Source organism: Artibeus jamaicensis, unplaced genomic scaffold, assembly GCF_021234435.1.
Source record: "Artibeus jamaicensis isolate MK-2021 breed Jamaican fruit bat unplaced genomic scaffold, CSHL_Jam_final contig_700, whole genome shotgun sequence".
NCBI lineage: Eukaryota > Metazoa > Chordata > Mammalia > Chiroptera > Phyllostomidae > Artibeus > Artibeus jamaicensis.
In genome coordinates, this window is record NW_026521930.1 from 1165478 (window position 1) to 1191748 (window position 26271).

The following is a 26271-nucleotide window of genomic DNA, read 5'->3' on the forward strand; positions in this document are numbered from 1 at the left end:
TCTGTACCTTCTCCCCCCATCTCCTCCTCCCACTCCCCTGTTGCTAACCCTCCTTGAGATCTTCATTTCTATATTTCCACTCCTGATATAGCTGTTCTTTTAGTTTGCTTTCGTTATAGGTGTGGTTGTTAATAACTGTGAGCTTGTTGTTCTTTCACTGTTCATGTTTCTTTAACTTCTTTTTCTTACGTAAGTCCCTTTAACATTTCATATAATAAGGGCTTGGTGATGATGAACTCCTTGAATTTGGTCTTATCTGAGAAGCACCTTATCTGTCCTTCCATTCTAAATGAAAGTTTTGCTGGATAGAGCAATCTTGGTTGTAGGTCTTTAGATTTCATGACTTGGAATATTTCTTTCCAGCCCCTTCTTGCCTGTAAGGTCTCTTTTGAGAAATCTGCTGACAGTCTGATGGGGACTCCTTTGTAGGTGATTGTCCCCTTAGCTCTTGCTGCTTCTAGGATTCTCTCCTTCATTTTAATTTTGGCTAATGTAATTATGATATGCCTTGGTGTGTTTCTTCTTGAGTCCAACTTTTTTGGTACTCTCTGGGCTTCTTGGATTTCTTGGAAGTCTATTTCCTTTGCCAGATTGGGGAAATTTTCTTTTATTATTTGTTCAAATAATTTTTCCACTGGTGGTTGTGTCTTTCCCCCTTCTGGTACCCCTATAATTCGGATATTGGAGCGTTTAAAGATGTCCTGGAGGTTCCTAAGACTCTCCTCATTTCTTTGAATTCTTGCTCCTTGACTCTTTTCTGTTTGTCCATTATTTGCTTTCTTCTGGTCCACTCCATTGATTTGAGTCCCAGTTTCCTTTTCATCTCTATGGGTTTCCTGTGGAATTCCATTCATTTCCCTTAATTTAGCCTTCATATGTTTCTCTAATTTGTGTCTATAATCAACCAGATCTGTGAGGAAGCTGATGACCAGTGTTTTAAACTGTGCGTCTGAGAGTTTTGCTATTTCTTCGTCGCTTAGATTTATCTCTGGGGCTTTGAGGTCTTCCTGCGACATTTTTGGTCTGTTTTGGCCCTTTAAATATGAGAAGCGGCGCCTTGGACTCCCAGGTCGCTGGGTTGTGACTCTGTATGTGGGGGCGTGGTCAGAGTGGGGAAATGGCGGGGCCCTCTATCGCCACCGCGGCCGGTCCAACCGCCCACTCCCTCGCTCGCGCGCAATTAGGCAACCACAGTCAACACGCTGCACTGCCTCCCCACTGTCTCCTCTGCAGTCGCTCACTAGGTCCAATCCTGCGTCTGGAACCCGTGCGTCTGGATTCGCGCGTCTGGATTCCGCGCCCGGGTCCGACCGAGCCCTCCTTTGCAACTCCTCACCAGACGCCGGTTTCGCCCCTTACCGGTCGGGCTGAAGAATTTGTTGTTAGCGGACTTCCGAAAAGTTCAGTTTTCCATGTTCTGGTTGTGTTTTCTGATGCTAATATTTAGTTGTCTCTAAACTTGGTTGTGTGAGAAGGCACAGCACATCCACCTATACCTCCATCTTGGCGGAAGTCCTCATCACCAGTGTTTTGAATAGTGCATCTGATAGGCTGGCTATCTCTTTGTCACTTAATTATATTTTTTCTGGAGCTTTGATCTGTTCTTCCGTTTGGGCCATTTTTTTTCTTAATGCACCCACATAAGATGTTTTTTTAAAAGTATTAATTACATAGCAAAATACCACTTATTATTAACTAAAATAAATAGGACATAAAAGCATATCGACACTAAAATATATGTAAATGTATATTACATATATACACTTATATATACATTTTATATGTATGCACCTATAATATGTGCATACATACAAAATATGTAAGTACAAATATATACAGATATGTAGAAAAAGTACCTAATAAACATAAAAAACATATTACTAGGGGATAAAAATGAGAATCATTTTGTTTTCTTCCATGCATTTTTCTAAATTTTCCAAATCTCCTACGATACACATAGATTATGTTTGTAACTAGAAAAATAAATGCTATGTTTACAAAAGAACTAAGAGTGTAATAACTAACTGCACTTCATTTCAGTACTCAACACATCTATGATATGTCAGACACTGTATGAGGTGTTCGAAGATGAGGAAGATCACATTACCGTCATGAAGTTCACAGAGTATTGGGACAGAAGACTGCAATACAATTTAAAAAGTATGCCTCACACAAACAGATAAAAACACGGCTCAAGAACAACTCAGAGCCCCAGAGTCGATAAATCTAAACGATGAAGAAATAGCCAAACTTTCAGATGCACAGTTCAAAACACTGGTGATCAGGATCCTCACAGAACTGGTTGATTTTAGTCACAAATTAGAGGAACATATGACGGCTAAACTAATTGAACTGAATGGAAATGCACAGGAAACCAATAGTAATGGAAAGGAAACTGGGACTCAAATCAAGGGAATGGATCAGAAGGAAGGAAAAAATGACCAAACAAAAGAATGAAGAAACAACAATTCAAAAAAATGAGGAGAGGCTTAGGAACCTCCAGGACATCTTTAAACGTTCCAACATTCAAATTATAGTGGTACCAGAAGGGCAAGAGGAACAGTCATGAGTGGAAACCTTATTTGAGCAAACAATAAAAGAGAACTTCCCCATTCTGGCAAAGGAAATAGACTTCCAGGAAATCCAGGAAGTTCAGAGAATCCCAAAGAAGTTGGACCCAAGAAGGAACACACCAAGGCACATCATCATTACATTAGCCAAGATGAAAATGAAGGAGAGAATCCTACAAGCAGCAAGAAATAAGGAGACTGTCACCTACAAAGGAGTTCCCATCAGACTGTCAGCTGACTTCTCAAAAGAGACCTTACAGGCAAGAAGGGGCTGGAAAGAGGTATTCCAAGTCATGAAATCCAAAGACCTACAACTAAGATTGCTCTACCCAGCAAAGTTTTCATTTAGAATGGAAGGACAGATAAAGTGCTTCTCAGATAAGATCAAATTCAAGGAGTGCATCATCATCAAGCCCTTATTATATGAAATGTTAAAGGGACTTATCTAAGAAAAAGAAGATAAAAAAGATGAACAGTGAAAGGACAGCAAACTCACAGTTATCAACAACCACACCTAAAACAAAAGCAAATTAAGAGGACAGCTAGATCAGGAGTGAACCATAGAAATGAAGATCACGTGGAGGGTTAGCCAACAGGGGAGCGGGAGAAGGAGAAGGGGGGAGAAGGTACAGAGAATAAGTAGCACAGACAGTAGATAGAAAATAGATGGGGGGGAGGGTAAGAATAGTAGGGGAAATACAGAATCTAAAGAACTCGAGACAGGTGTTCATGAACTAAAGAGGGGGGAATGGTGGGGGAGGGCTGTACAGGGTGGAGGGGAACAAATGGGGGCGAATAGAACAAATGTAATGGCATAATCAATTAAAAAAAAAGAATAAAAAGTATGCCTCAGTGTTACAGAAGCACAGGTGAGGGAGCAATTAATGTCAGATGTGAGAGGTGAAGGGCTAGCCGGGAGGGTAAGAAAAGAGGTGATATGTCAGCTGGATCTTGAGGGATGAGAGAAGGTCTACTATCTGTAAGAAAAGAGAGGAAGGACAGTTAAGGCAGAGGAGGAAGACATAAAAGGATGGTGTTAACAATTCAGAGCAATCACAATGTAGATTTCATCTGGAGGGGGAGGCCACAGAAAAGCCACACATACCCCTCTGTGAAAGATAGGCTATGCCTATGAGTATGCATAAGATTTATCTGGTAGAAAATGGGGAATCGCTGAAGGTTAAAATGGGAGAACAAGGGACAGGGAAATAAAATGTGTCATTCTATGCTTTAGAAAATCTTCCTGGTCCCATGTGGAGGATAAATTGGAATGTAGGGGGAACTTGGCAGCAAGACCAATAGGCTGCTGTGGCAATGGTCTAGCAGTAAACCAAGTGGAAAGCATGACTGAAGTGATAGCAGAAGAATGAAAAGGACAGATAACTGAAGACAAATAGGGGAGAGATAGGAAAGAAGGAGCAGTTAAGGACTGCTGGGGCTCTGGCCTAGATACTTAGTCGGAAAATTATACCATTAACCAAGACAGGAAGACCAAAAGAGCGAGCAAGTAGGGAGAAGCTCTGGGCAGATTGGAAGAGCCTAAGGGGAGAACGGCAGGATGCATGTGGTACTGTGGGCAGGCAGTTCTGAACAGCAAGATGGGAGGAGGAAAAAACAAGATTTATAACTTTTAATTAATTAAAATTGGTAGTTCACTACTATTAAAGTGAGAGACCATACTTAAATCCATTCTCTCTCATACACGTGTGCCAAGAATTCAGAAAGATTTGCAACTTATATCTATAAAGCCAGATCAACTGTATTTGTCAACACCCTGCGGGACTCTAAAATGGAACAGGGAGGAGTATGGCTCTATTGTAGGTAAAGACAATGACACCTGACACAGAATAATAGATAGATGATTAAGTAAAAACACAAGGTACAAAGCAGTGTTCACACTGTGTCCTCCCACTTGTGGGGGAAAAATGGGCAGGAAACACACCTACGTGTGTGTGTTACCTAGAAGAATGGGCATTAAGGTGGTAACAGAATTATGGGGAGAAGAGAAATTAGGAAATTAGGTATGTCAAGATTATAAGAAAGACATGTTTTGCTATTTATTCATTTTTATTAAAGTTTTTCCTGTGTACGTTTATAACATTTTTTAAAACTTTGAAGTTTTTAAAAAATAGCAAGGCATAATAAATCATTTTGCTTTACAAGCAACAAAGTTTTTCATAAGCATTTCATCCTGATAAGCAAGTTTCAGAAGTACACTACTTTCCACACTCTGCAGCCCAGGAGGGGTTAAGTAACTCAGCATGGCCCTGTGGTATGTAAGGCCCTTCTGCCCACATTCCATCCTGCTCTCATTTACACTGTTCTCTCTGCCTTTTTTATTGGGGCATCTTCTGAATTCACTCTGTGGGACTCAAAGCTTCAGTCAAGCAGAGGGTAAAAACTAAAGAGGGTGGAAATGATGCTCAGAGCACTCTCACATTCTTCCTGCCCCATGTCTAAATCTATCTGTACATGGTCATCTCCTGCCCCTACAGTTGTGACAGAATGGCTATTGCACTAGTTTCCCCAAACCTCAGGTTCCCACTGAAGATTCCACAATATCCCCTCAACAAGAAACTTACCTGAGTCTTGAATGTCTCCTCAATATCAGCACTCAATGTGCTCCACTTATCTGCTTCTTGAAGGGACTCAGCAGCAAGCTGCATCCTGGACTTCACCTGGTCAATTTCTACCAACACCTGAAAGGGAAAGGGATAAAAAAACCAGGAAGTCGCTGTTCTATTATCTCTACCTCCCATCAGTGACTTAAAACCTAAGTATTGTGGCATGTTCCTGTCTCTACAGAGCTCCTGTGTCCCTTACAACACAATCACAAGGCTAAATGTCACAGGTGCTGAACAGAGGTTAATAAGCTGAAGGAACCCAGCAAAAGAGTACTCTGAGTGCTTGGTAGAATTCTCAGTTAAGGTTGGCCTCCCACTCTGAGAATGAACATCTTCTAAAACCACAAGTCAACATTCAGAACAGGAGCCAAAATACCTGCATTGACTGGGATGTGTCCTGCTCAAATTTTTTAATGTCCTCCTTGACAAGAATCATTTGCTCTTTCAAGAAAGATGCCTCCTGTTTAAGGGCTTCCACATCACGGAGCACTTTGGGCATGTTCTGAAGGGCCTGGAGACTTGTTTCTGTAGCAAGAACCCAAACACAGAAATAGGTACTGAAGGTGAAAATCAGACCAGTCACTAGTGAATGACACAAATCAGATGACAGGAAGAAAGTTGTATATTAACCACACCATTTCCCCAACCTATGTCGAATGAAGAGTGGAAGGTGAGCTGGCTTCTGTCAGGACCATGTATGTCCTCCCCAGACTCATGGGTAAGGGCCATGTGATTTCACATGGAATGTACCATCGACCTGACCCAACATCGTTTTCCACCACGAAGTTCAATTTTAACACCCTTCCCTTTAACACCATTCTATAAGGAGAATGAAGAATTCTGGCATTTGGTGAATGCCAGTATATGGGACAGGTGCTTTTATACATTATATCACTTACTGTCCATACCAATTAGTAGCAGCCACCTCTCTTTTTTTTAAGGTTTTATTTATTTACTTTTTAGAGAGAGAAAAAGAGGGAGAGAAACATTAGTATGTGAGGGAAACATGGAACAGCTGGCTCTTGCACACCCCCAACTGGGTACCTGGCCTGCAACCCAGGCACATGCTCTGACCAGAAATTGAACTGGCAACCTTTTGGTCACAGGCCAGTGCTCAATCCACTCAGCCAGGGCATGCAGCCACCTCTTACAGATACGAAAACTGAGGCTCAGAGGTTAGGTAAGTTTCCCAAGATTTCACAGAGCCAAAACCAAACCTTACACAGTCTTTTCAAAATATAGTCTAGCCCTGGCTGGTGTGGCTCAGTGGATTGAGCACCAGCCTGAGAACCAAAGAGTCACTGGTTCAATTCCCAGTCTTGGCACATGCCTGAGTTCCGGATCAGGTTCCCAGTGTGTGACATGTAAGAGGCATGTAAGAAACACTAATGTTTTTCTCCCTCCTTTCTTCTCTCTCTAAAAATAAATTTTTTTAAATCTTAAAATATATATATATATATATATATATATATATATATATATATATATATTTCCTGCAGATCACCAGAACCAGCTGCAGTTAAGTTAAAATGAAGGTCAGGTCCCTAGGCCATCATCTAGAGATTCCTATTAGTATGTCTGATAGATCAAGTGAGACCAAAGAACCAGCATATTTTTAATGTCTCAAGTGTGAAATAAAGTTTGAACACATTTGCAGCCCAAGATGTATTATATGAAAGGGGAGAAAGAGTTAAGGGCATAGAACCCTTTAACTCTTTAATGAAGAATCAACCAAAGAAGCCCAGAGTCTTCTCCATCATTGCCCTGAATGGACCTTCCCATCTTGAAGATGCACTTCAGGAACCTATTCATCCATCATCCAGCTCTGCCTTGAAATAACAACCTGTTTCCATCCCTAACCCCAGGTAAGGTTCTAAGCCTAAGGAAACAAAGACAGAGCACACAAAGATTTCTTAAATGCACAGAGACTTCACTGACTTCTAAGAGTGCTGCTACGGCCCCAACCTGGTCTCCAATTGCTAAGCCTCAGAATCACGCTTCAGGACCGGCTGGTTCCCTGGGTACATTTCTCCTCTCTTATAGCCCATAAAACTGTAATCCACTCTAGTATTTGTTTTAAAACCATCACTTCCAGGGCTTGTCTCTGGGAGGAAAAGGGTCAGACTTCACTGCAAAGAGGTATGAGGGCATTTTTTTATGGTGGTAACATTCTCTATCTTAGGGAGGTCTGAGTTATGCTAGTTATACACTTGTGAAAACTCATCAGTTCATCAGATAAGATCCAAGCATTTCACCTTATGTGAATTTTATCTAATTAAAAAAAGCTATAAACAAATACTGAATTCTAATAATAATAATTATGGTTCTAATTGAAATGTTTAGGGTGAAGTTGTACTGATGTCTACAACTTATTTTGAAATGTACATCAAAAAATGAGATGGATCAAGGGGTAAAATGGTATTTTGCTTTCTGATAAAGCAAAAATAGTAAAATGTTCATTGTGACATCCAGACAGTGAGTAAATGCAGGTTCGTTGTAAGTTCTCTCAATGTTACTTTGTCTGGCACCTCCAACCACAGTTACTTAGGTCAAGAATCTGCCCTCATTCGAACCCATCAGCAAGTTCCCCCTTTTCTTCCTCTTACAAATGGCTTAAATCTAACCATTTCTCATCATCTCTACCACCATAATCATAGTTGAAGCCACTATCATCTCTCTTCTGAACCTCAGCAATAGCCTCCAGAATGCAGACATCGTCAAACTATGTCACTCCTCTGCTTAAAAAAATCCTCAACTGCCTTCATATTACACTTGTTTTAAGTAAAATCCAAACTCTTTAATGTGACACTTAAATCCTGAGTGATTCCTACCAACCTCTCCAACCTAACACTGGGTCTTATTCAACAGTGTGTCTTGAGACCCAGGAAAAGAGTTTGTGCCTAATAAATACTGAATATCTGCTGACTGAGTAAATGAGCAAATCAATCCTCTAGCTGAAGGCCCTCACCCTCTCCTGCTAGAACATCTGCAATGTCTTCTCTTCACTGCACACTTGGGCCCTTGTCTCATCTTCCATAAACATAAAGCTTTAAATCTCCGAAAGCTTCTCCCTGCTGATGGATGAAACCCAAACCCCATGGGATGGCCAAAAAGGCCTTTCATAGTTTGATCCCAACCTATTTTCCTGCCTTATCTCCAGCAGAAGTTTCTCCCAGGAAAGTGTGCTCTTATAATGATGATGATGACTAATATTTACTAATATTCATTAATATTTATTAATATTCAAACTCTGTTTGAACCTCTCACCCTTCCCTGGCCTGGCTAGGATTAGATCCAAAATAATATATATTGGATAAAAGCCTGGGCTCTGCAACCAGTCACCTGGTTTCAATTCCAGACTCCTTCATTCATTAGCAACGTGATGCTGGACAAGTTACTTTTGTCAGCTGCAGTATCTAGAACTATAAAGTAGGAATCTGGCTTCAATTAGATAATCATGCCTATAAAGGGGCACTATAAACATTGTGGCCAGGGCATTTCATCATTGTTCAGGACATGCCCTTCACTGTGGGCATTAAGCATCACCATCCATCTTTACGACATTCTCCCTATTTCAACAACTGAAAAAATTCCCACCAATTTCCAAATACTCTAGGGAGAGGGACAGGCATTACCACCCCTGGTTGAGAACCATTTAATTAATACATATACAACACTAAAACAGAGACTGACATACCAAGGACTCAAATATTTGCTATTATTAATGCCCGCCCTCCGTCTTTGCCCTATGATGTCTTCCATGACAGGAATTAGGTGGACTCTCTCTCGGCCTCCACAGCTCCTGGTTTCAGTCCCAATAAAGCCACATCTCACTGTAATCGGTTTACACATAGTCCCCAAAAGGCAGAAAGCTCCATCCGCGGGCACTTTTCATTCCCAGTGTCCATGTCTTGACACACATAATAGATGCTCAATAAATAGTAAGAGACGCCAAGTACAATGAAGAATTTGAAAGGAAGTAAGTGTCCCTCTTCCCTAACTTTTGTTAAAAGGTCTATTTACTGGCCCCAATTCCAGTGGGCAGCCTGCTGGCCTCATCTTCCCCACCAAGCCTCACTGGGAGACTGGCTCGCAGGACGTACCTAAAAAACACAGGGTGGATTAAAATCACACTAAGGAACTAGTCGAAGAACATGCATGAATGACCCATAGAAATGGACAACGGTGTGAGTGAGGACTGACTGTGGGAGCGGGAAGGGCTGGGCAGAGTAGGCGAAGCGGGAAAAACTGGGACAACTGTAACAGAATAAAAAGTTAAAGAGTCAAGGAGTCACCCCAAAAACTGCTGTGTTGGAAAAATACCTTGGGTTTCTCTGTGAAAACAGAACATAACAAGAACAAGGTAACTTGTAAATCCAAAAGCTTAATAAAATACAGCAATTTAAAAAATCACGTCAAGGAGTTCGTGGAGTGGCTGCTGGTGCTATTATTTTTTTAATTTTTAACTACCCTTAAAAGTCGGTGGCAGTCTCTGTTCCGGCCAGTCCGTCGAGACCGATGCGGGAAGCGCCGACACCCACTACCCAGAGTCCCGCCGCTCACCCTCCACGGCGTGGTTCACCTCTTGGATGAACAGCTGCAGCTTCATCACCAGAGTGGCCGCGTGCCCGTCCGCCTTTCCCGCCGCCGCCTCCTTGGGGCCGGCCCTGAAGGCCGCGTTGATCCACTCCTTCACGTTGAAGTCTTCAGCCAGGAACCTAGAGTAGTCCATGGCCAGGCCGACTCAGCCCCCGGGGCCCTGTGAGAGCGCGGCACCTAGTCCAAACACCTCTCCCGTCACCAATCCGAAGTCGACACCCGAGAATGGCCCTCGCCGCGCGCCGTACTTCCCCCGGAAGTAGATGTCTGTTACCACAGCAAAATCCAGCGCCGCTGGGTGGGGGTGGGACGGTGCTGGGCATTGAAAACGCTGCTTGGGCGCTGGTTGAGTATTACTGACCCCTACGTAAAGACAAAGAGAGGAAGCAGGCGGCTGGTTCAGAACTAAGAAGGTAGCCGGTTAGGTAGCTAGAAAGTGGCAATGTGGAAATTTGAACTCAGGTAGCCTGAACACCATGGTACTTTACAGGGGACAGAGGGACAGACGTGGCTTGGTCTCTGCCCAGCACTTTTCCACTCTTGTCCCGTCACTCAGGCCACATTGACCTCCTGACCTTTCCTGAGACAGCACACTAGAACTCCCCAGTCTGCAAATCACTGCTTACTCCCGTTGAAAACTGTGGACACCTCAGAAAGGAGACACAACCTTGGAGGGCCTCCTTTTGACTGGGGACTCAAGAGTTGGAAAATTTTAGATTAAGATAATTTATAAGCCTAGCAAGTAATGTATGTGTTAAAGCTTTTGTTTCAACAACTACAGATAGATAAGGCTCATCCTAGCTCCTGGGAAAACGGCTGAAAGATTACCGCCTGGGGACAAGTGGAGGCATCCCAGACTTTGTGTTTTGGGGAGCAGCAGACAACCACCAGCCCCTGGGAACAGCTAAATGCCCAGGACAGGAATGTTGCTGTTTCTTCTACCTACTCCGCCCCCTGAATTTCAAAAACTCCCACCGCACCTTGTTTATTCCATTATAAAAAGTCTGGCATGGAAAGAGAAAAGATGGTCTGTTAGGGTATGAACCTGCCATCTCAGCTCGCTGGCCATCTGAATAAAGCGCCCCTAGAGATTCAATTCCTATAGTGACAGGCAGCCTTAACGCCCGATGTCTTTTCCGGTTTCACTTTGTCAGAGGCAACAAAATTTTATTTTTGGGAGATCTTATTTTTAGAGAAGGGGAAGGAAGGCAGAAAGGGGGACAGAAACATCATGTGTGTTCGAGATCAGCTGCCTCTCTCTCAACTCCAACTGGGGACCTGGCCCACAACCCAGGCATTTGCCCTGATGGGGTATCAATGGAAATGGCATTTCAGTTCCCAGGCCAGCGCTCAGTCCAGAGCCACACCAAGGAGGAAACAAACAAAATTCCTGGTATACAGTTGTAAATACTTTTGTTATTTCCGGAAGACCTAAATCCACAAAGTAGGAAAACTGGTACACTAGCTTTGTAGGTGCAAACTGATCAAGCCCCAGGTCTTGCTCAGAAGCCTTAGATACCTCTAACATGTCCATTCCCTCCCCAACCAGCTGACACTTTATAAACAAGTTTATTGAATAATAAATTTGCGGGACATAAGAGTCACCCGAAGTATACAATTCAATGATTTCCAGTAAATTTAGAGTTGTGCCATCTCCATAAGAACATTTCCATTAGCCAAAAAGTTCCTTGCTGCCCATTTGCACTTAACCTCTGCTCCCACGCCCAGTCCTGGGAAACCACTGATTTGCTGTCTATACACTTACCTCTCTGGACATTTCAAATACTTGGAATCAGACGATATGTAGCCTTTTGCATTTGGTCTCTTTCACTAAGCATGTCATTGATCAGTAATTTGTTCCTGCTGCTACATAGTAATCCACTGTATGGATATGGCATTTTACCCATTCACCAGTTGATGGACATTGACTTTTATGACTCTGCTACGAATGTTCACTTGTCTTTGGGCATTTTCACTATTTCTGGGTTCCTAGGAGTGTAACTGATAAATTTAACAAACTGTAAAATTTATCCAGAGTGCCTATACCATTTTATATTACCATCAATAAAATAATGTAAGAGGGTTCCAGTTTCTCTACAGCTTCCCCAATATTTTTGTCATAAAGTGTTGTTATTGTTGCTTTAACTTGAATTTCCCTCATAACAAATATTAAATGTCTTCTCATCTGCTTATTAGCCATCATATCTTTGGAGAAACGTTTAATCAAATCTTCTGTCCGATTTCAAAATGGAGTTATTTACATATTACTGCGTTGTTAAAGTTCATTACATATTCTCTACATAACTCCTTTATTAAGGATATGGTTTGTAAATGTTTCCTCCCAATCTGTAGTTTGCCTTTGCATTTTCTTAGTGGTGCCTTTTGAGATGCATGTTTTTTTACTTTGACCATTATCACTTTTTCCCTTTATGGATCATACTTTTTTGTTGTCTCTAAAGGGAAGTAGTGAGACGGGTGGAAAGGTGAAGGGATTAAGTACAAATTGGCATTCACAAAATAGTCATGGAAATGTAAAGTAAAACAGGGAATTAACTATGGTGCTAGGTAGATGCTAGATTGAGGTGATCACTTCATAAGTTATATAAATGTCTAATCACTACATTGTACAGCTAAAACTGGTATTGTGTCAACTGTAACTTTAAAAAATTATTTTAAAAGTGATATTCGAGAAGCAAGGAAAAACTCTTCACCTAACTCAGAATCATGAGTTTTTCCTAATTTTCTTCCAGAAATCTTAGAAGTTCTAGCTCCTACATTTAGGTCTGTGATCCAATTTAAGCTCATTTTGGGGGTTTGGGTATGGTGTGAGGTAACGGTCTAAGTTCATTTGTGTGGGTAGACATATAATTATCCCAGAATTTATTAAAAACTTTTCTTTCTCTACTGAATTGCCTTTAGATCTTTGTCAAAATCAAGTGACAAAAGTGTAAGGGTTTCTGGACTTTGAATTGTTTTCTCTCTATTCTTGTACCAATACCAAGCTGTTTTGATCACTGTAGTTCATACAAGTGTAAGTCTTCCCACTTTGTTCTATTAAAAAATTATTTTGCTACTTGAGACCCTTTGCATTTCCACTTACAGCACATCATGTCATCAGCTTATCAATTTCTCCAAAAAAAAATGCTGCTGGAATAGGGATTATATTGAATTTATAGATTTGAGAATTAGCATCTTTGACAATATTGTCTTCCAATACATGAATATGAAATGCCTCCCCACTTATTAAGATTAGGATTTTCAACCTTGGTGTTATTGACTCACTTAGGGCCAAAAAATTTGTTGCAGAGAGCTGTCCTATGCATTGTACAGTACTTAGCTGCATCCTGGCCTAAACTCAATAGAGGCCAGTAGCAACCCTCTGCTAAATTTTGACAACCAAAAATGTCTCCATACTATACCAAGTTGATAGGGGACTCAAGAGTTAGAAAATTTTAGCTTAGGGTAAAAAGTTCTAAGTCTAGCAAGTAATGTGTATGCTAAAGCTTTTGTTTCAAAAACTACAGATAAGGCATGTCCTGGCTCCTGTGAAAACAGCTGACCTCCTGGGGCACTGCTAAAGATGACCACCTGGGGACAATTGGAGGCATCTGGGCCTTTATGTTCCAGGAAGAGACAGATGACTAGGAATGTTGCAGCTTTATTCACCTAATCCTCCCAGAATTTCAAAGCCCCTCACCACACCTTGTTTATTCCGTTATAAAAAGTCTGATGTGGAAAGAGAAGACAAGATGGCCTGTTAGGGTATGAACCCACCATCTTCTCAGATTGCTGACCACCTGAATAAAGTGCCCATAAGATTCGATTGCTGTCATTGCTTATTGGGTTTGGTAGTGACAGGCAGCCCAAATGCTGGTGTCTTCTCTGGTTTCAAAGTGTCCTCCAGTTTAAACAGTCACCCCTGGTTGAGGACCTCTCTCTAATTTAGATCTTCTTTCTCCCAGCAATATCTTGTAGTTGTATATTGTAAAAGTCTTGTACTTTTGATAAATTTATTCCAAAGTATTGTATTGATTTCAATGCTACTGTGAATAGAACATTCTTAATGATTTTAAGTTTCCTGTAAGATGATTGTAACTTTTTGGTATTTACTCTGTCTCAGTATCAATCTGAACCTCACCAAAATTTTAAACTTTAAATACTTATGAGCAAGTCAAATCTGTTCCTGTATGGAAACCAGGCAGACAGGTCAAGCACAAATAGTAAATGAACTGTGAAGCCTAGCTGGTGTGGCTCAGTAATTGAGCATCAGCTTTTGAACTAAACAAACAAAGGTCACCAGTTTGATTCTTGGTCAGGGCACATATGTGGGTTGTGGTCCAGGTGTCCAGTTGCATGTGAGGAAACCCACTAATATCACTCCCTTTCTCCCTCCCTTATCCTCTCTCTAAAAATAAAGTCTTTAAAAAAATAAAAAAAAACTCTAGGGGGCTTCAGAAGACCTCAACTTTAAGGCTTGTATCAATTTTAAAAATAACCTCTAGAAGTGAGATGAAGTATTCAAGAATAAAAATCGAAGGAACAAAATGCTTATGATTTTTTAAAAGATTTTTATTTTGAGAGAGAGGGAAAGGGAGAAAAACATCAATGTGCAAGAAACATTGATCTGTTACCTCTCACACACCCCCAACTGGGGGCCCTGGCCAGCAACCCAGGCATGTGCCTTGACCAGGAATGGAACTGGTGACCTTTCAGTTTGGGCATGACACTCAACCCGCTGAGCCACACCAGTCAGTGCTCATGCTTTTTAAAATGCAACCTTTATTCAAATAAACTAGTGTTCAACTGCCTTGAACAAGGGCAGCAAAAGGCCTAGCTTTTTTCATTCCAGCTGACATTGTATCTTAACTGTATGATCTTATCAAGGACACTCCCTGCTTTGTCTCTACTCAGCTCCACCTCTTTCCAGATGACATGTCAAACCATACCTTTAAAAAAAGAAAAAACAAAGAAATCATAGCTACCATTCCAGGACACAATCTTACCCTTTTCTTAGTTTAAAAAAAAAAAAAGGACCCCTGATTGACCCCAAAATTTTCTATTTTGGGGCTGGGTGTCTTCTATATTGGAATATATTTAAAGAATTTGTGACTTGTGCCCTGGCCAGGTGATTCAGTTGGTTGTAGCATCATCCTGTACCCCAAAAAGGTTGAGGGTTCAATTCCTGGCCAGGGCGCACACCAGGGTTGCAAGTTCAAACCCCACTCAGGGTGTACAGGAGGCAACTGACCCATGTTTCTGTCTCACATTGATATTTGTCTCTCTCTTCTCCCCCCCTTCCTCTTGCTCTAAAAATCAGTAAGCATATCCTCAGATGAGGAGTAAAAAAAAAAGTTGTGACTTGTAAACACTGTAGTAGTCCAGCACTCTGCATTTTAGAGATGCAGAGTGCTAAAGAGAATATCGCCTTTGCTGTCTACCTTTTGTATTCTCTCATTTTATATTATCTTTAGTAGGTAAAACTCCTGTCCTTTGGTTAAGTCATTTATCCTGTTTTCAACATTTACTCTCTCTAATGCCCAGTTACTCTCAGTGACACACAGATGAAGCAGCATTTCACATTCACTGAAGAAATAAAGGGAGGAGTAAACTGCAGGTGTGGAAAGGGACAAGAGAAAACATCATCAAAACATGACAGGTATCTCACCTATCAGTGGAACATAATCACCAAAACAAAGCAAGTAAAACAGAACCAGAGACATGGAAATAAAGAACAAACTGACAATGATCAGAGGGGAGGGAGGAGGTGGATAACAGGGAAAAAAGGGGAAGAGTCAAGTCAAAGAACATGTAGAAAGGACCCATGGACAAAGACAAAGGGTGGGGAGGATTGAATGTGGGGTATGGGAGGTGGGGACAGGTAGGGAAGGGGAGAGTAATGGGGAAAAATGGGGACGATGGTAATTGAACAACAATTACAAAAATAAAATAAATAAAAAACATGACAGGTAATGTTTTATTAATTACCTGTCTGGGTAGCTCAGTTGGTTAGTGTTGTCCCAATACACCAAAGTTGAGGGTAAAATTCCCAGTCAAGGCACATACAAGAATCAACCAATGAATGCATAAGTAGAACAACAAGTCGATGTTTACGTTTCTCTCAAATCAATAAATATTCTTAAAAAAAAACCACACACAACCAACTTTCTTGTGGCTGTGGAGAGTGTGCTCTATTTTTGGCAGATGATGTCAGTGGGTAGGGCACACAGTTACAGGAGGGCACTGTAAGCAACTTCCATTTGATTGCAATAGGCTTTTCAGACATTAAGAATCATGCAGAATTTTTCAGCAAGGGATCCATGAACACAGATTGTCAGAAAATTCTAGTGGTGGCAAGTATCACTGCTCAGAGAACTGAGAGGCAGGTGACTAACATGAATGCAGGGGAGGGCAAAATATGGTTGTATATAGAAATAAACACTAGAAACAAGAGTATTAAGTAGAATGGATGGAGCAGGAATGAAGGATCCATGAAGGATCAGATAGATACTTTCAAATAAAAGAAAATGTAGGTGGAAATGAGAAGGTTGAGTTCCATTCTAAACATTGGGAGTTTGAGGCAACAGTGGAACCTCAAGATAAACGGACACACTGCCACTGTTGGCTTAAAACATGGATCTGGGGCCTGGCTGGTGTAGCTCAGTGGATTGAGCGCGGGCCTGCGAACCAGACAATCACGGTTAGATTCCCAGTCAGGGCACATGCCCAGGTTGCAGGCAGGTTCCCTGCAGGCCAGTTCCCAGCAGGGGATGCACAAATGCAACCATACATTGATGTTTCTCTCCCTCTCTCCTTCCCTTTTCCTCTAAAAATAAATAAATAAAATCTTTAAAAAAACTATAAAAACAACAACAACAAAAAACATGGATCTGATGTCAGCACAGAAGTAGAAGCTTGAAATGGAGGTCTAGGCCCCATCTAGAAGTTAAATGCCCAGATGTGCTTAGTCAAGTCCTAAGGACTAAACCCTGGGAAAACACCATACTTAAGGGACAGATGGAGAGGCACAGAGGCAGGTAAAGAATTAGGAGTAAGCCCTGGCTGGTGTGGCTCAGTGGATTGAGCGCTAGGCCTGTGAACCACAGGATTGCAGTTCGGTTCCCGGTCGGGGCGCATGCCTGGGTTGCGGGCTGGTTTCCGGTGGGGGACACATGAGAGGCAACCACACGTTGATGTTTCTCTCCCTCTCTCCTTCCCTTCCCCTCTAAAGATAAATAAATAAATAATTTAAAAAAAAAAAAAAAAGAATTAGGAGTAAGACAAATCCCAGGAGTTCAGCACAGGGAAAAAACACTGATCATCAGTGCCTTACTGATCACCTCTACCAGGTAATAGGGACTGGCCTCTCCTCACTAGCATGGCAGATGCAGGAGGGCAAGGACTCTGTTACTACTGTATCCACAGTGCCTACAACAGTATCTGCTTCATAGTAGCTGGTCAAATACTTGAATAAGAGGGTAAGAGTTGAGCCTTAAGTGGTCACTGAACTTGGTAATTAGAAGGCACTGATAACGTAAACCAGAGTCACTTTCAGGACCCCACCCCCAACTCTCTTGTCCTATTCAACTCCACCTAAGCAGAATACCACTGCCAGAAGACAGAAGAATGTTCAGACACACACAAGTTACCTCTGACAACAGGATAAGACTCTTTCACATGTAAGCCTCATTCACACATTTTGATGGGACATTCTTCCTAGGCCAACACTGTCATTACAGACTATGAAGTAGCTTAGAGCCTATAAAAGCTATACAGAGCATGTGAACATAAAAGTAACTTTAGATTAAAATGAACCATATGTGCATTAGGCCAAATGAAGAAAGCAGCCCATCATTTATGAGTTTTCACATTTGCTTAAAAATTAGCATATCTTGTTTTTTATAGCACCTTTCCCACCAATTAGTGTTAGCAGATTTCCAACTAAATGCAGATATTGAAAGATCAGTCTACAGAGTGCCAGATTTCATAATAAAAAGCCCCAAATGGAGCCTTGCAGTTTCTGAGGTAGAATCCTGCCAAGACAAGGTGAGCTGCTGGGATTTTGAAGTCCTTCACCAGGCCATCATAGCCAAGGTCAGCTTTCTCCCACCAATCAGGCCAAGCAGGACTTCTAAAACATGCGCAAAGTGCTTAGCATATAATAGGTGCTAAGTATAGATTGTACACCTGAATTTTCCTTCAAAACAAAAATCCACATCTCTTTCCAGCGTTGTTCAGATCCCCAGGGCTTCTCTCTTCACTGAATCAGTTGTTAAGATTTCATATCCTTCATAAAGTCTTCCTTACTTCCTCAATGGTCGACAGTTCCCTTTAACCCCATCATTTCTAAATGCAATGGCTTTTGAAGCTCCTAGTTACTCAAAACTCCACAAAGTATATTGCTACACAGGTATTTATTCAATGACTTTCTGTATTTAGTCACCACTTAAATCACTACTAAGCTCTTTTCATATCTATTTGCATCACAGTTTTTCATCTTGGGTTGTGAAGGCAACATTCCAGGGAGCCTGTTAGCTATGATTTATAATAACTAGCACTGTATCAAAAAGAACTCTAGGTAAATGCCTGTAAAGAGGATAAGGATGGAGATGAGGGTCCTGAGTAAGGGCCCAGACAAGCTGCACAATCCACAGAAACTGAGGTCTGAATGAGGCCTAGGATCTGTTTTTCCCTCTGGCCTGGAGGGCCCATCTAAGGGTGATTCTAAGGCACAGTGGTAAAGGACATGATTGACCCACCAGGTATGGGTTTCTGGTCTACTGGCAGCCCCTCACATGGAAAACAGTGCAATAAGCATTCCACTGAGAAGATATTCTGGAATACTTGCAAGCAGCATTCCCTAATGGAAATGGAGACAAGGTCTTTCTTAAAAGAGAATGCCCCAGAAGACATATTCTGCCCCAAAACCAACTAAGTAGGTTCCTTTTAAGGTCCCTGAGAATAGTAGCCTGGGAGCAACCAAGACTTTTGAAGGCTGACAAGGCACAGAGTGGATGAATGGAAAGATAATACATGAAAACAACAACAGCTTTGGCTTATAAAACATCCAACCAGACCAGAGAGATCAGTGTCCAAACATACAGAAACAGATATGATTGTAGCAGGTGGTTATCACAAATGCTTTAGTGCTTCCCATACAGCCCTTTTCCCAAGTTCTGTTCCTCCCTCCCCTGAACTCCATACCACACACACCCATACACACACACACACACACACACACACACACACACACAATCTGCAGAACAAGTCAGAGGTTGGTGATTAGCATCCAGAGCCTGAATCAGGACAGAACTCTTGGCACTTTGCACTAGGTCACCATGATTAGTCCTAGCTAATTAGCACAAGCAGCACTGCCTAAACTTGAATGGCAGGATGCTTGGATCCTAACTTGTCTTGTGAAACGTTAGGCTGCACCCAAGATTGCCAGGTCTGGGAAGTCTTTCACTTCTCCTACTTCGCTGAAAGGCTGTCCGCCCTGGTTGAATGTCAGCTTATACCGTAACCGGATGGGCTCCTGCGCAAAGATACAAGATGGTAAATTAGTGAGGAGCAACAGAGAGACAAGCACAAAGTAAAAGCCTTTCCCCATCCAGTAGTCACCAAAGAACAGTGTATTCATGTTAACTTGAGCCAGGTGATGGCTTCACACAACTGTGACAGAACACCCTGGCGCAGACCCCTGGGGACCAAAACACAAGGGGAGCTAGGCATACATCCTGCAAGTCCTTTCCCACTTGTGCAATCCTCAATTGGACCACTGCTCAGAGATCAGCTGAGGACAACAGACAGGCTTCCCTTTAGGAAGACTACTCATATTACAGAGAGTCTGTGTCATTCCCTTGCTTCCCAGATACAACAATCTGGTCACAGGTATTCTTTCAATTAAGCCTCAGAAGAAAACACACTCTGGCAGGAACCAACCCACCACCACTCCCAACCACACCAGAGACTTCAGAGCAAGACCTCAATATGCCTCTGTCCATGTACCAAGCTGCCACCCCACAGTTCAGGGCCCCATCTCCCTGGTGTTAAAGATACCAGAACCTACTTTGTGTGGATTGTCGAGTAGCAGCATCTGAGAGATCACAGCTGGAGGCATCAAAGGACTGAATGCTGGAAGCTGGGAGCTGGATGCTGGCTGCAGTTTCACTCTCATGGACTACAGGGGATGGGGGAATCCAACATATAACTCATTCCTAATAAATAACAGCTTCAATAAGGAGATCAGGTGAACAGGAAAGCTTGACCTGCACCCACCCACTGATGACAGGATCCAAAGACCACTCCTTCCATACACAGAATGTGTCTGACATGAGTCAGAGTGTGGCTTCAAAGAGGCACATGCAAAGTGAGGGTGCATCTTGGGTTGAATTCTAACTCTGCCTCTCACCAGCTCTACGATCTTGGGCAAAATATTTAACCTTCCCGAGCCTTAGACTGATAATTTATAAAACAGAAGTAACCACAGCATTGCCCCACATGATCACCGTAAGGATCAGAAAATGCATATCTTTAATTTTGTTTGCCTTGAACCTTTCTGTTCAGGACATGCCCCTTCCCCATTTGTGATTCCGGTATGGCTGTTAACTCAGTGGGGCCCTAATCCCGTTGAAAAGGGGTAACCCTACTATCCAAATTGGCCAGACTACCTCATATCCCTGAACCCAAGTTATTGCTAATGTATGCAGGTAACACCACAGTGCCACTCCTGTCCTCTTCTCTGGCAGTCTGCATGCTTCGTGCCAGATCAGAGGTTCGTTCTTTCTGTTTTCTTCTTCCATATTCACTATTTAATTTAATCTTTAAAATACTTTTTTAAATTTTTCAATTACAGTTTATAATCAATATTATTTGTATTAGTTTTAGGTGTAAAGCATTAGGAGAGTTTCTTTCTGAGAGAAAAGGGCTAAGGACCATGTAATTCCGGAGCTCCTAGTACCATTTTTCTCCTTTGTGGAGAAGTCTGTCAGAGAACAGGCTCCAAAGAGGAAAGCAAAGTCAGGAGACGGGAAGAGACAGATTCTTAAGGAATCATGTAAGAACCTACCTGGATCCAGGCATCAAGAATCCATAATAAAAAGAGCCAACAGAGTTCCCATTTTATCTCGTATGACTTTTGAGTGAAGATTCCGTCCTTTTACCTAATAGATAATGTTCCAGCAAAGGACCTGGTACTCAGAAATGAGAGCCTTTATTAACAAGCTCCAAGAATCTGGCCAGCAGATAGCTCACCTTTGGCACAGCCACTTGAAACATGATGTCCCAGACAGGCTGAGTGGCAGTGCTCATCATGGTGAGCAGCAGCACCTGCACCTCAGGGTGACCCGGGGCCCCTGTCTGGGAAAAGTGGAGCAGAATTCGGAATCCATTCCGGTCATACACGATGACTGGAGGCAGGCTGCCTGGTAGAGAAGGGCCAACCGAAAGGGTTAGTGCTGCTACAATCGCCAGACCACCAAGCCTGAAGAAGACATTTACATTCTCTCCAAATGCTGTCACTCCTCGGGTCACAGCAGCTCTTAAACTTAACCCTCTGCACTGCCATAATCCAAGCCCTCAGTGCTTCTAGTTGGATGCCTATGACCCTTCTGCCATCCAATCATCCTAAGCACATTACCAAGTGTTTTTTTTTTAAATAAGAACTTTTAAAAAAGGAGATATGATTATGAACGAAACAATGTATGAACACTACAGAAAATACAGGATATCAAAGAACAAAATAAAAACCACCGTAATTCTACACAGAAATAAGCACTGCTAAGTGTGGGCCTCTGTCCTTTCCATCTCTTGTGTATGACTAAACACATACTCTCCTATATTCAACTTCGCAAAACTTCAAAGATAGCAGATCTCTTCAAATCAATCAGCTTAATGGCATTCCAACAGAAATCCGAAAATGATTGTTTTAATGTGGCTAGGAAATTATTCTAAAGCTAATTTGGGGTGGGAGAACCATGAGACTGACCATTAAAAACAAAGAGAGAGAGGAACACCTATTTGCATTAATGAACACTCAGATATGTACAAAACAAGTTCAAGCAAAATGGTATAAAGCAGAGCATGCAGAACAGACCCAAGTATGAGGATTTAATATGTTAATAGCATCTATTTCAAAACTGGTGGCCAATCAATAAATAGCAGACATCTGGCTAAGAAGCTGAAAACAAACTTTAATGAGTCCTTGTCTCATGCCAACCATCATTTATCAAAATGAAAATATAAAAATACAGTTAAAAACAAATAAAAACATAGTTTAATAATGAAACTGCCAAAGAATCAAAAGACTGAGAATAGCTACAAGGGATCATAGGTGAGAGCACTGAGTTAAGGCAAACTTTCTAGAGGGAAGCTTGACAATGCAGATCAAAAATGTTTAAATGTTGCCCTGACTGGTATGGCTCAATGGATGAAGCATCATTCCATAAACAGAGAGGTCACCAGTTCCATTCCAGGTGAGGGCACATGGCCGAGTTGCGGGTTTGGTCTTCATTCAGGGCAGGTACAAGAGGCAACCAATAAATGTTCCTCTTTCCCATTGATGTTTCTCTCCCTCTCTCTCCCCATCATTTTCCCTCTCTCTAAAATCAATAAGCATGTCCTCAAGTGAGGATAAGAAAAGGAAGGAAGGGAGGGAGGGAGGAAGGAAGGAAGAAAAGGAAAGGAAGAAAAGGAAAGGAAGAAAAGGAAAAGAAAGAAAAGAAAGGGAGACTTCTGTCCAAGATGGAGGCATAGGTGGAAACACTGTGCTTCCTTGCACAACCAAGTTTAAAGACAATAAAGTTTTAGTAACAAAAATGCAACCAACACACAGAAAATTGAACTGTACAGAAGTCTTTGACAACAATGAACCATTCACCCAGACTGGTAAGGGGGGCAGGGTCACCAACTGGTGGAGACGGATTCTGGCAGGAAAAAGTGGCCGGACCAACCCAGGCGTGCAGGCGGCGGTTGGCAGATCCCGGGCGTGGGGTGGCAATGGGCGCACTCAGTGAGGGCGCAAGGCAGCTGGCTGACCGCAGTCGCACATTCGTGCGTAGATAAACCAGACGAAGGAGCAAGCAGTGAAACAGACTGCACAGGCTAGGGCCCCAGTGATGGGAATTAAAGTCTAAAAGCACCAATCGGAAAAACTGTCGGGGTCGAGGTGCCGCCAGGAGAAGCTCCCAGGCTCACAGAGAGTTTGTTGGAGAAACCCACAGGGTCCTGGAGGGTGCGCAGGCCCACACACCCGGGAGCCAGCACCAGGGGGGCCCGGTTTGCTTGCAGAAAGCAGCAGAGGGAACCAAAATCCGAGAAAGAGCAGAACAAACACCATTGCCCCTCTCTGACCCTGCCCCCACATACAGCATCACAACCCAGGAACTGGGTCGCCCCACCCGACCCTGGTGAACATATAAGGCTCCACCCCTTATATGTAACAGGTGGGAACAGACCAAAATATTATGGCTCAAGCAGAAAAAGAGCTCAAAGCCCCAGAGCCAATACTTCTAAGCTATCAAGATATAGCCAACCTATCAGATGCACAGTTCAAAACACTGGTAATCAGGATGATCACAGAACTGGTTGGTTTTAGTCACAAATTAGAGGAACAAATGAAGGCTAAACTAATTGAAATGAAGCAAAATGCACCGGGAACCAATAGTGATGGAAAGAAAACTGGGACTCAAATCAAGGGAATGGATCAGAAGGAAGAAAAAAATGACCAAACAGAAAATAATGAAGAAACAAGAATTCAAAAAAATGAGGAGAGGCTTAGGAACCTCCAGGACATCTTTAAACATTCCAACATTCAAATTATAGAGGTACCAGAAGGGAAAGAGGAACAGCAACAAGTGGAAAACTTATTTGAACAAATAATAAAAGAGAACTTCCCCAATCTGGCAAAGGAAATAGAATTCCAAGAAGCTCAGAGAGTCCCAAAGAAGTTGGAACCAAGAAGGAACACACCAAGGCACACCATCATTACATTAACCAAGATTAAAATGAAGGAGAGAATCCTAGAAGCAGCAAGAGATAAGGGGACTGTCACCTACAAAGGAGTTCCCATCAGACTGTCAGCTGATTTCTCAAAAGAGAACTTACAGGCAAGAAGGGGCTGGAAAGAAGTATTCCAAGTCAAGAAAACCAAAGACCTACATCCAAGAATGATCCATCCAGCAAAGATTTCATTTAGAATGGAAGGACAGATAAAGTGCTTCTCAGATAAGATGAAGTTCAAAGAGTTGATCATCACCAAGCCCTTATATGAAATGTTAAAGGAACTTATCTAAGAAAAAGAAGATAAAAAAGATGAACAGTGAAAGGACAGCAAACTCACAGTTATTAACAACCACACCTAAAACGAAAGCAAACTAAAAGGACAGCTAGATCAGGAGTGGAAACATAGAAATGAAGATCTCAAGGAGGGTTAGCAACAGGGGAGTGGGAGGAGGAGAAGGGGGGAGAAGGTACAGAAAATAAGTAGCATAGATGGTAGGTAGAAAATAAATGGGGGGGGCAAGAATAGTATGGGAAATATAGAATCTAAACAACTTGTGACACATGGACATAAACTAAAGGGGGGTAATGGTGGGGGAAGGGTATACAGGGTGGAGGGGAATGAAGGGGGGAGATGGGACAACTGCAATGGCATAATCAATAAAATAAAAATTTTTAATAAATAAAAAAAATTTTTAAAGAAAGGAAAGGAAAGAAAGAAAAAAGAAACAAAACTCAGACATTAAGACATTAACAGAACTTCCATCTCTGGGTGATAATGATACAGATGATTTTAATTTTCTAGTCTATTCTGTTTTCTAAAATTTCTACATTGAACATGTATAATTTTGCTTTTAATTTTTTTACTTTGTTTTTAATAATTTAAGTCTTATAAAAAGTTACAAAGGTAACAAAAATTCCCATATACCCTTCAACCAGCTTCTTCGAATGTTAACATTTTATAAAACCACAGCACAATTATCAAAACCAATCAACTACCCTTGAACATGAACTGTTTTTATTTTTTTTAAGACTTTATTTATTTATTTTTAGAGGGGAAGGGAGGGAGAAAGAGAGAAAAGGAACATTAATGCCTACAACCCAACCATGTGACCTAGACTGGGAATCGAACCATCAACCCTCTGTTTTGCTGGCTGATACTCAACCACTGAGCCATACTAGCCAGGGCTGAACATAGATTTTTTTTTAATCAAAAGTTAAAAAAGTAAGTATGCAAAGGGCTCCCACTGCTCACTGACTGTTTAACTTCCTCGGCCTGGTTCCAGGGCTCTCTGTAGCCTGAACTTACTACACCAAGCCACAACAGGGCCCTATGCCCACAGAAGAGGGCCAGGCCCGAGATCTAAAGCCCAGTTGTTTCCTGCTCACATACTAGTGCTGGGCACAGGCAGTCACCATACATAGCTGGGCCTTCAGTTTCCTTTCCTTTATAAAAAAGGGTAACATCTACTTTCCCGCCTTAATGAGGATCCCTAGAAGAGAATCACCAGCCAAATTGTCCCCTTCCTCTAATTCTGCCTCTTCTGAGTTATTTCAGGCCACACTGGACATTACCTTCTTGAATTCCAAATGAATGAACATCATGTCCCTAAGAAGACTCAAGCACCCTAATTAAATCCTGCCTGCCAATACCCTTCACTGTGTCCACCCCAAGACACAGAAAACATTCAGGAAAATATTAACTAAAAGATATGAAGTCACCTCCTTATCCTCTGCCCTGAGGCAAAATTTCCACCACTCATTTCCCCCAGTTTAAGAGCCATTCCTATGAATCCAGAGGGGATAACGCTAGGCATCTAATAGAGAGAAGGAAAATAACAGGGTGAAACTACACTTACTGGGCTTAACAGACTCCAAAGGGACAAACACTTGAGCCAGAGGTGTATTCTGGGAAGATGAGGATGAAGCCAATGGGCCAGCCTCCCAGGACCAACCAGGAGATGACTTAGTACCTGGCAGCACTTCCTTGGGGATGTTTTTCTGTGGAATATAATTTCTGCAAAAAGAAAAAAATAAAATAAATATCAAGATCAGCAAGAATTCCAGGAATCTGTAATTAGGATTTCTGAAGAACAAGGGGGAAAAAAAGAAATATATATATATGTGCATAGGTATGTGTATATATATTTTAGAGGTATATGACTTTATGTAAGAATTTAACCTATGCTGCAGTTTTCTAACGGTATCCCAAGAATTAAATGAGAAAAATGTTTGAGAAACACTTAGTGGAATGTGTGAGGTAATTAATGTGCCTGTCAGGCAGTCCCTGACAATAGAAGCTCCATCAGGTTCAGTTTCCCTCATGTGATCACCAGGGTGAAGTAATGCAGGAAAGTGGTAACACAAGTTACATGGACCACTTTATTCATACATCTTTATCATTTTGTCCATTTGCAATATAAATTGAAAATGTTTTTGGAAAACTATAAGTCCAGACAGAAGTAACCCACCAAAATCAGAAT

The 26271-nt window shown here is 41.9% G+C and overlaps 2 protein-coding genes across 4 annotated transcripts in view; both read right to left on the reverse strand.

The window, feature by feature from the left end:
• Positions 1 to 10048, reverse strand: part of COG7 (component of oligomeric golgi complex 7) — an 85635-nt gene extending 75587 nt beyond the window's left edge. The window contains exons 1-3 of one of the 2 annotated variants that reach the window (XM_053671788.1): positions 9758 to 10048; positions 5571 to 5719; positions 5153 to 5269 (exon numbers count right to left, since the gene is read on the reverse strand). In XM_053671788.1, the coding sequence (XP_053527763.1) occupies positions 5153 to 5269; positions 5571 to 5719; positions 9758 to 9926 (435 nt within the window). In that variant the 5' untranslated portion in view covers positions 9927 to 10048. The remainder of the gene's footprint in view (positions 1 to 5152; positions 5270 to 5570; positions 5720 to 9757) is intronic. The other variant, XM_037140462.2, reaches the window with a different exon arrangement.
• Positions 10049 to 15753: 5705 nt separating this feature from the next.
• The window catches only part of GGA2 (golgi associated, gamma adaptin ear containing, ARF binding protein 2), a 33864-nt gene continuing 23346 nt past the window's right edge, over positions 15754 to 26271 (reverse strand). For both annotated transcript variants that reach the window (XM_053671789.1, XM_053671790.1), the window contains exons 14-17: positions 25648 to 25805; positions 21044 to 21213; positions 19860 to 19970; positions 15754 to 19325 (exon numbers count right to left, since the gene is read on the reverse strand). In XM_053671789.1, coding sequence (XP_053527764.1) covers positions 19215 to 19325; positions 19860 to 19970; positions 21044 to 21213; positions 25648 to 25805 — 550 coding nt within the window. In that variant the 3' untranslated portion in view covers positions 15754 to 19214. The remainder of the gene's footprint in view (positions 19326 to 19859; positions 19971 to 21043; positions 21214 to 25647; positions 25806 to 26271) is intronic.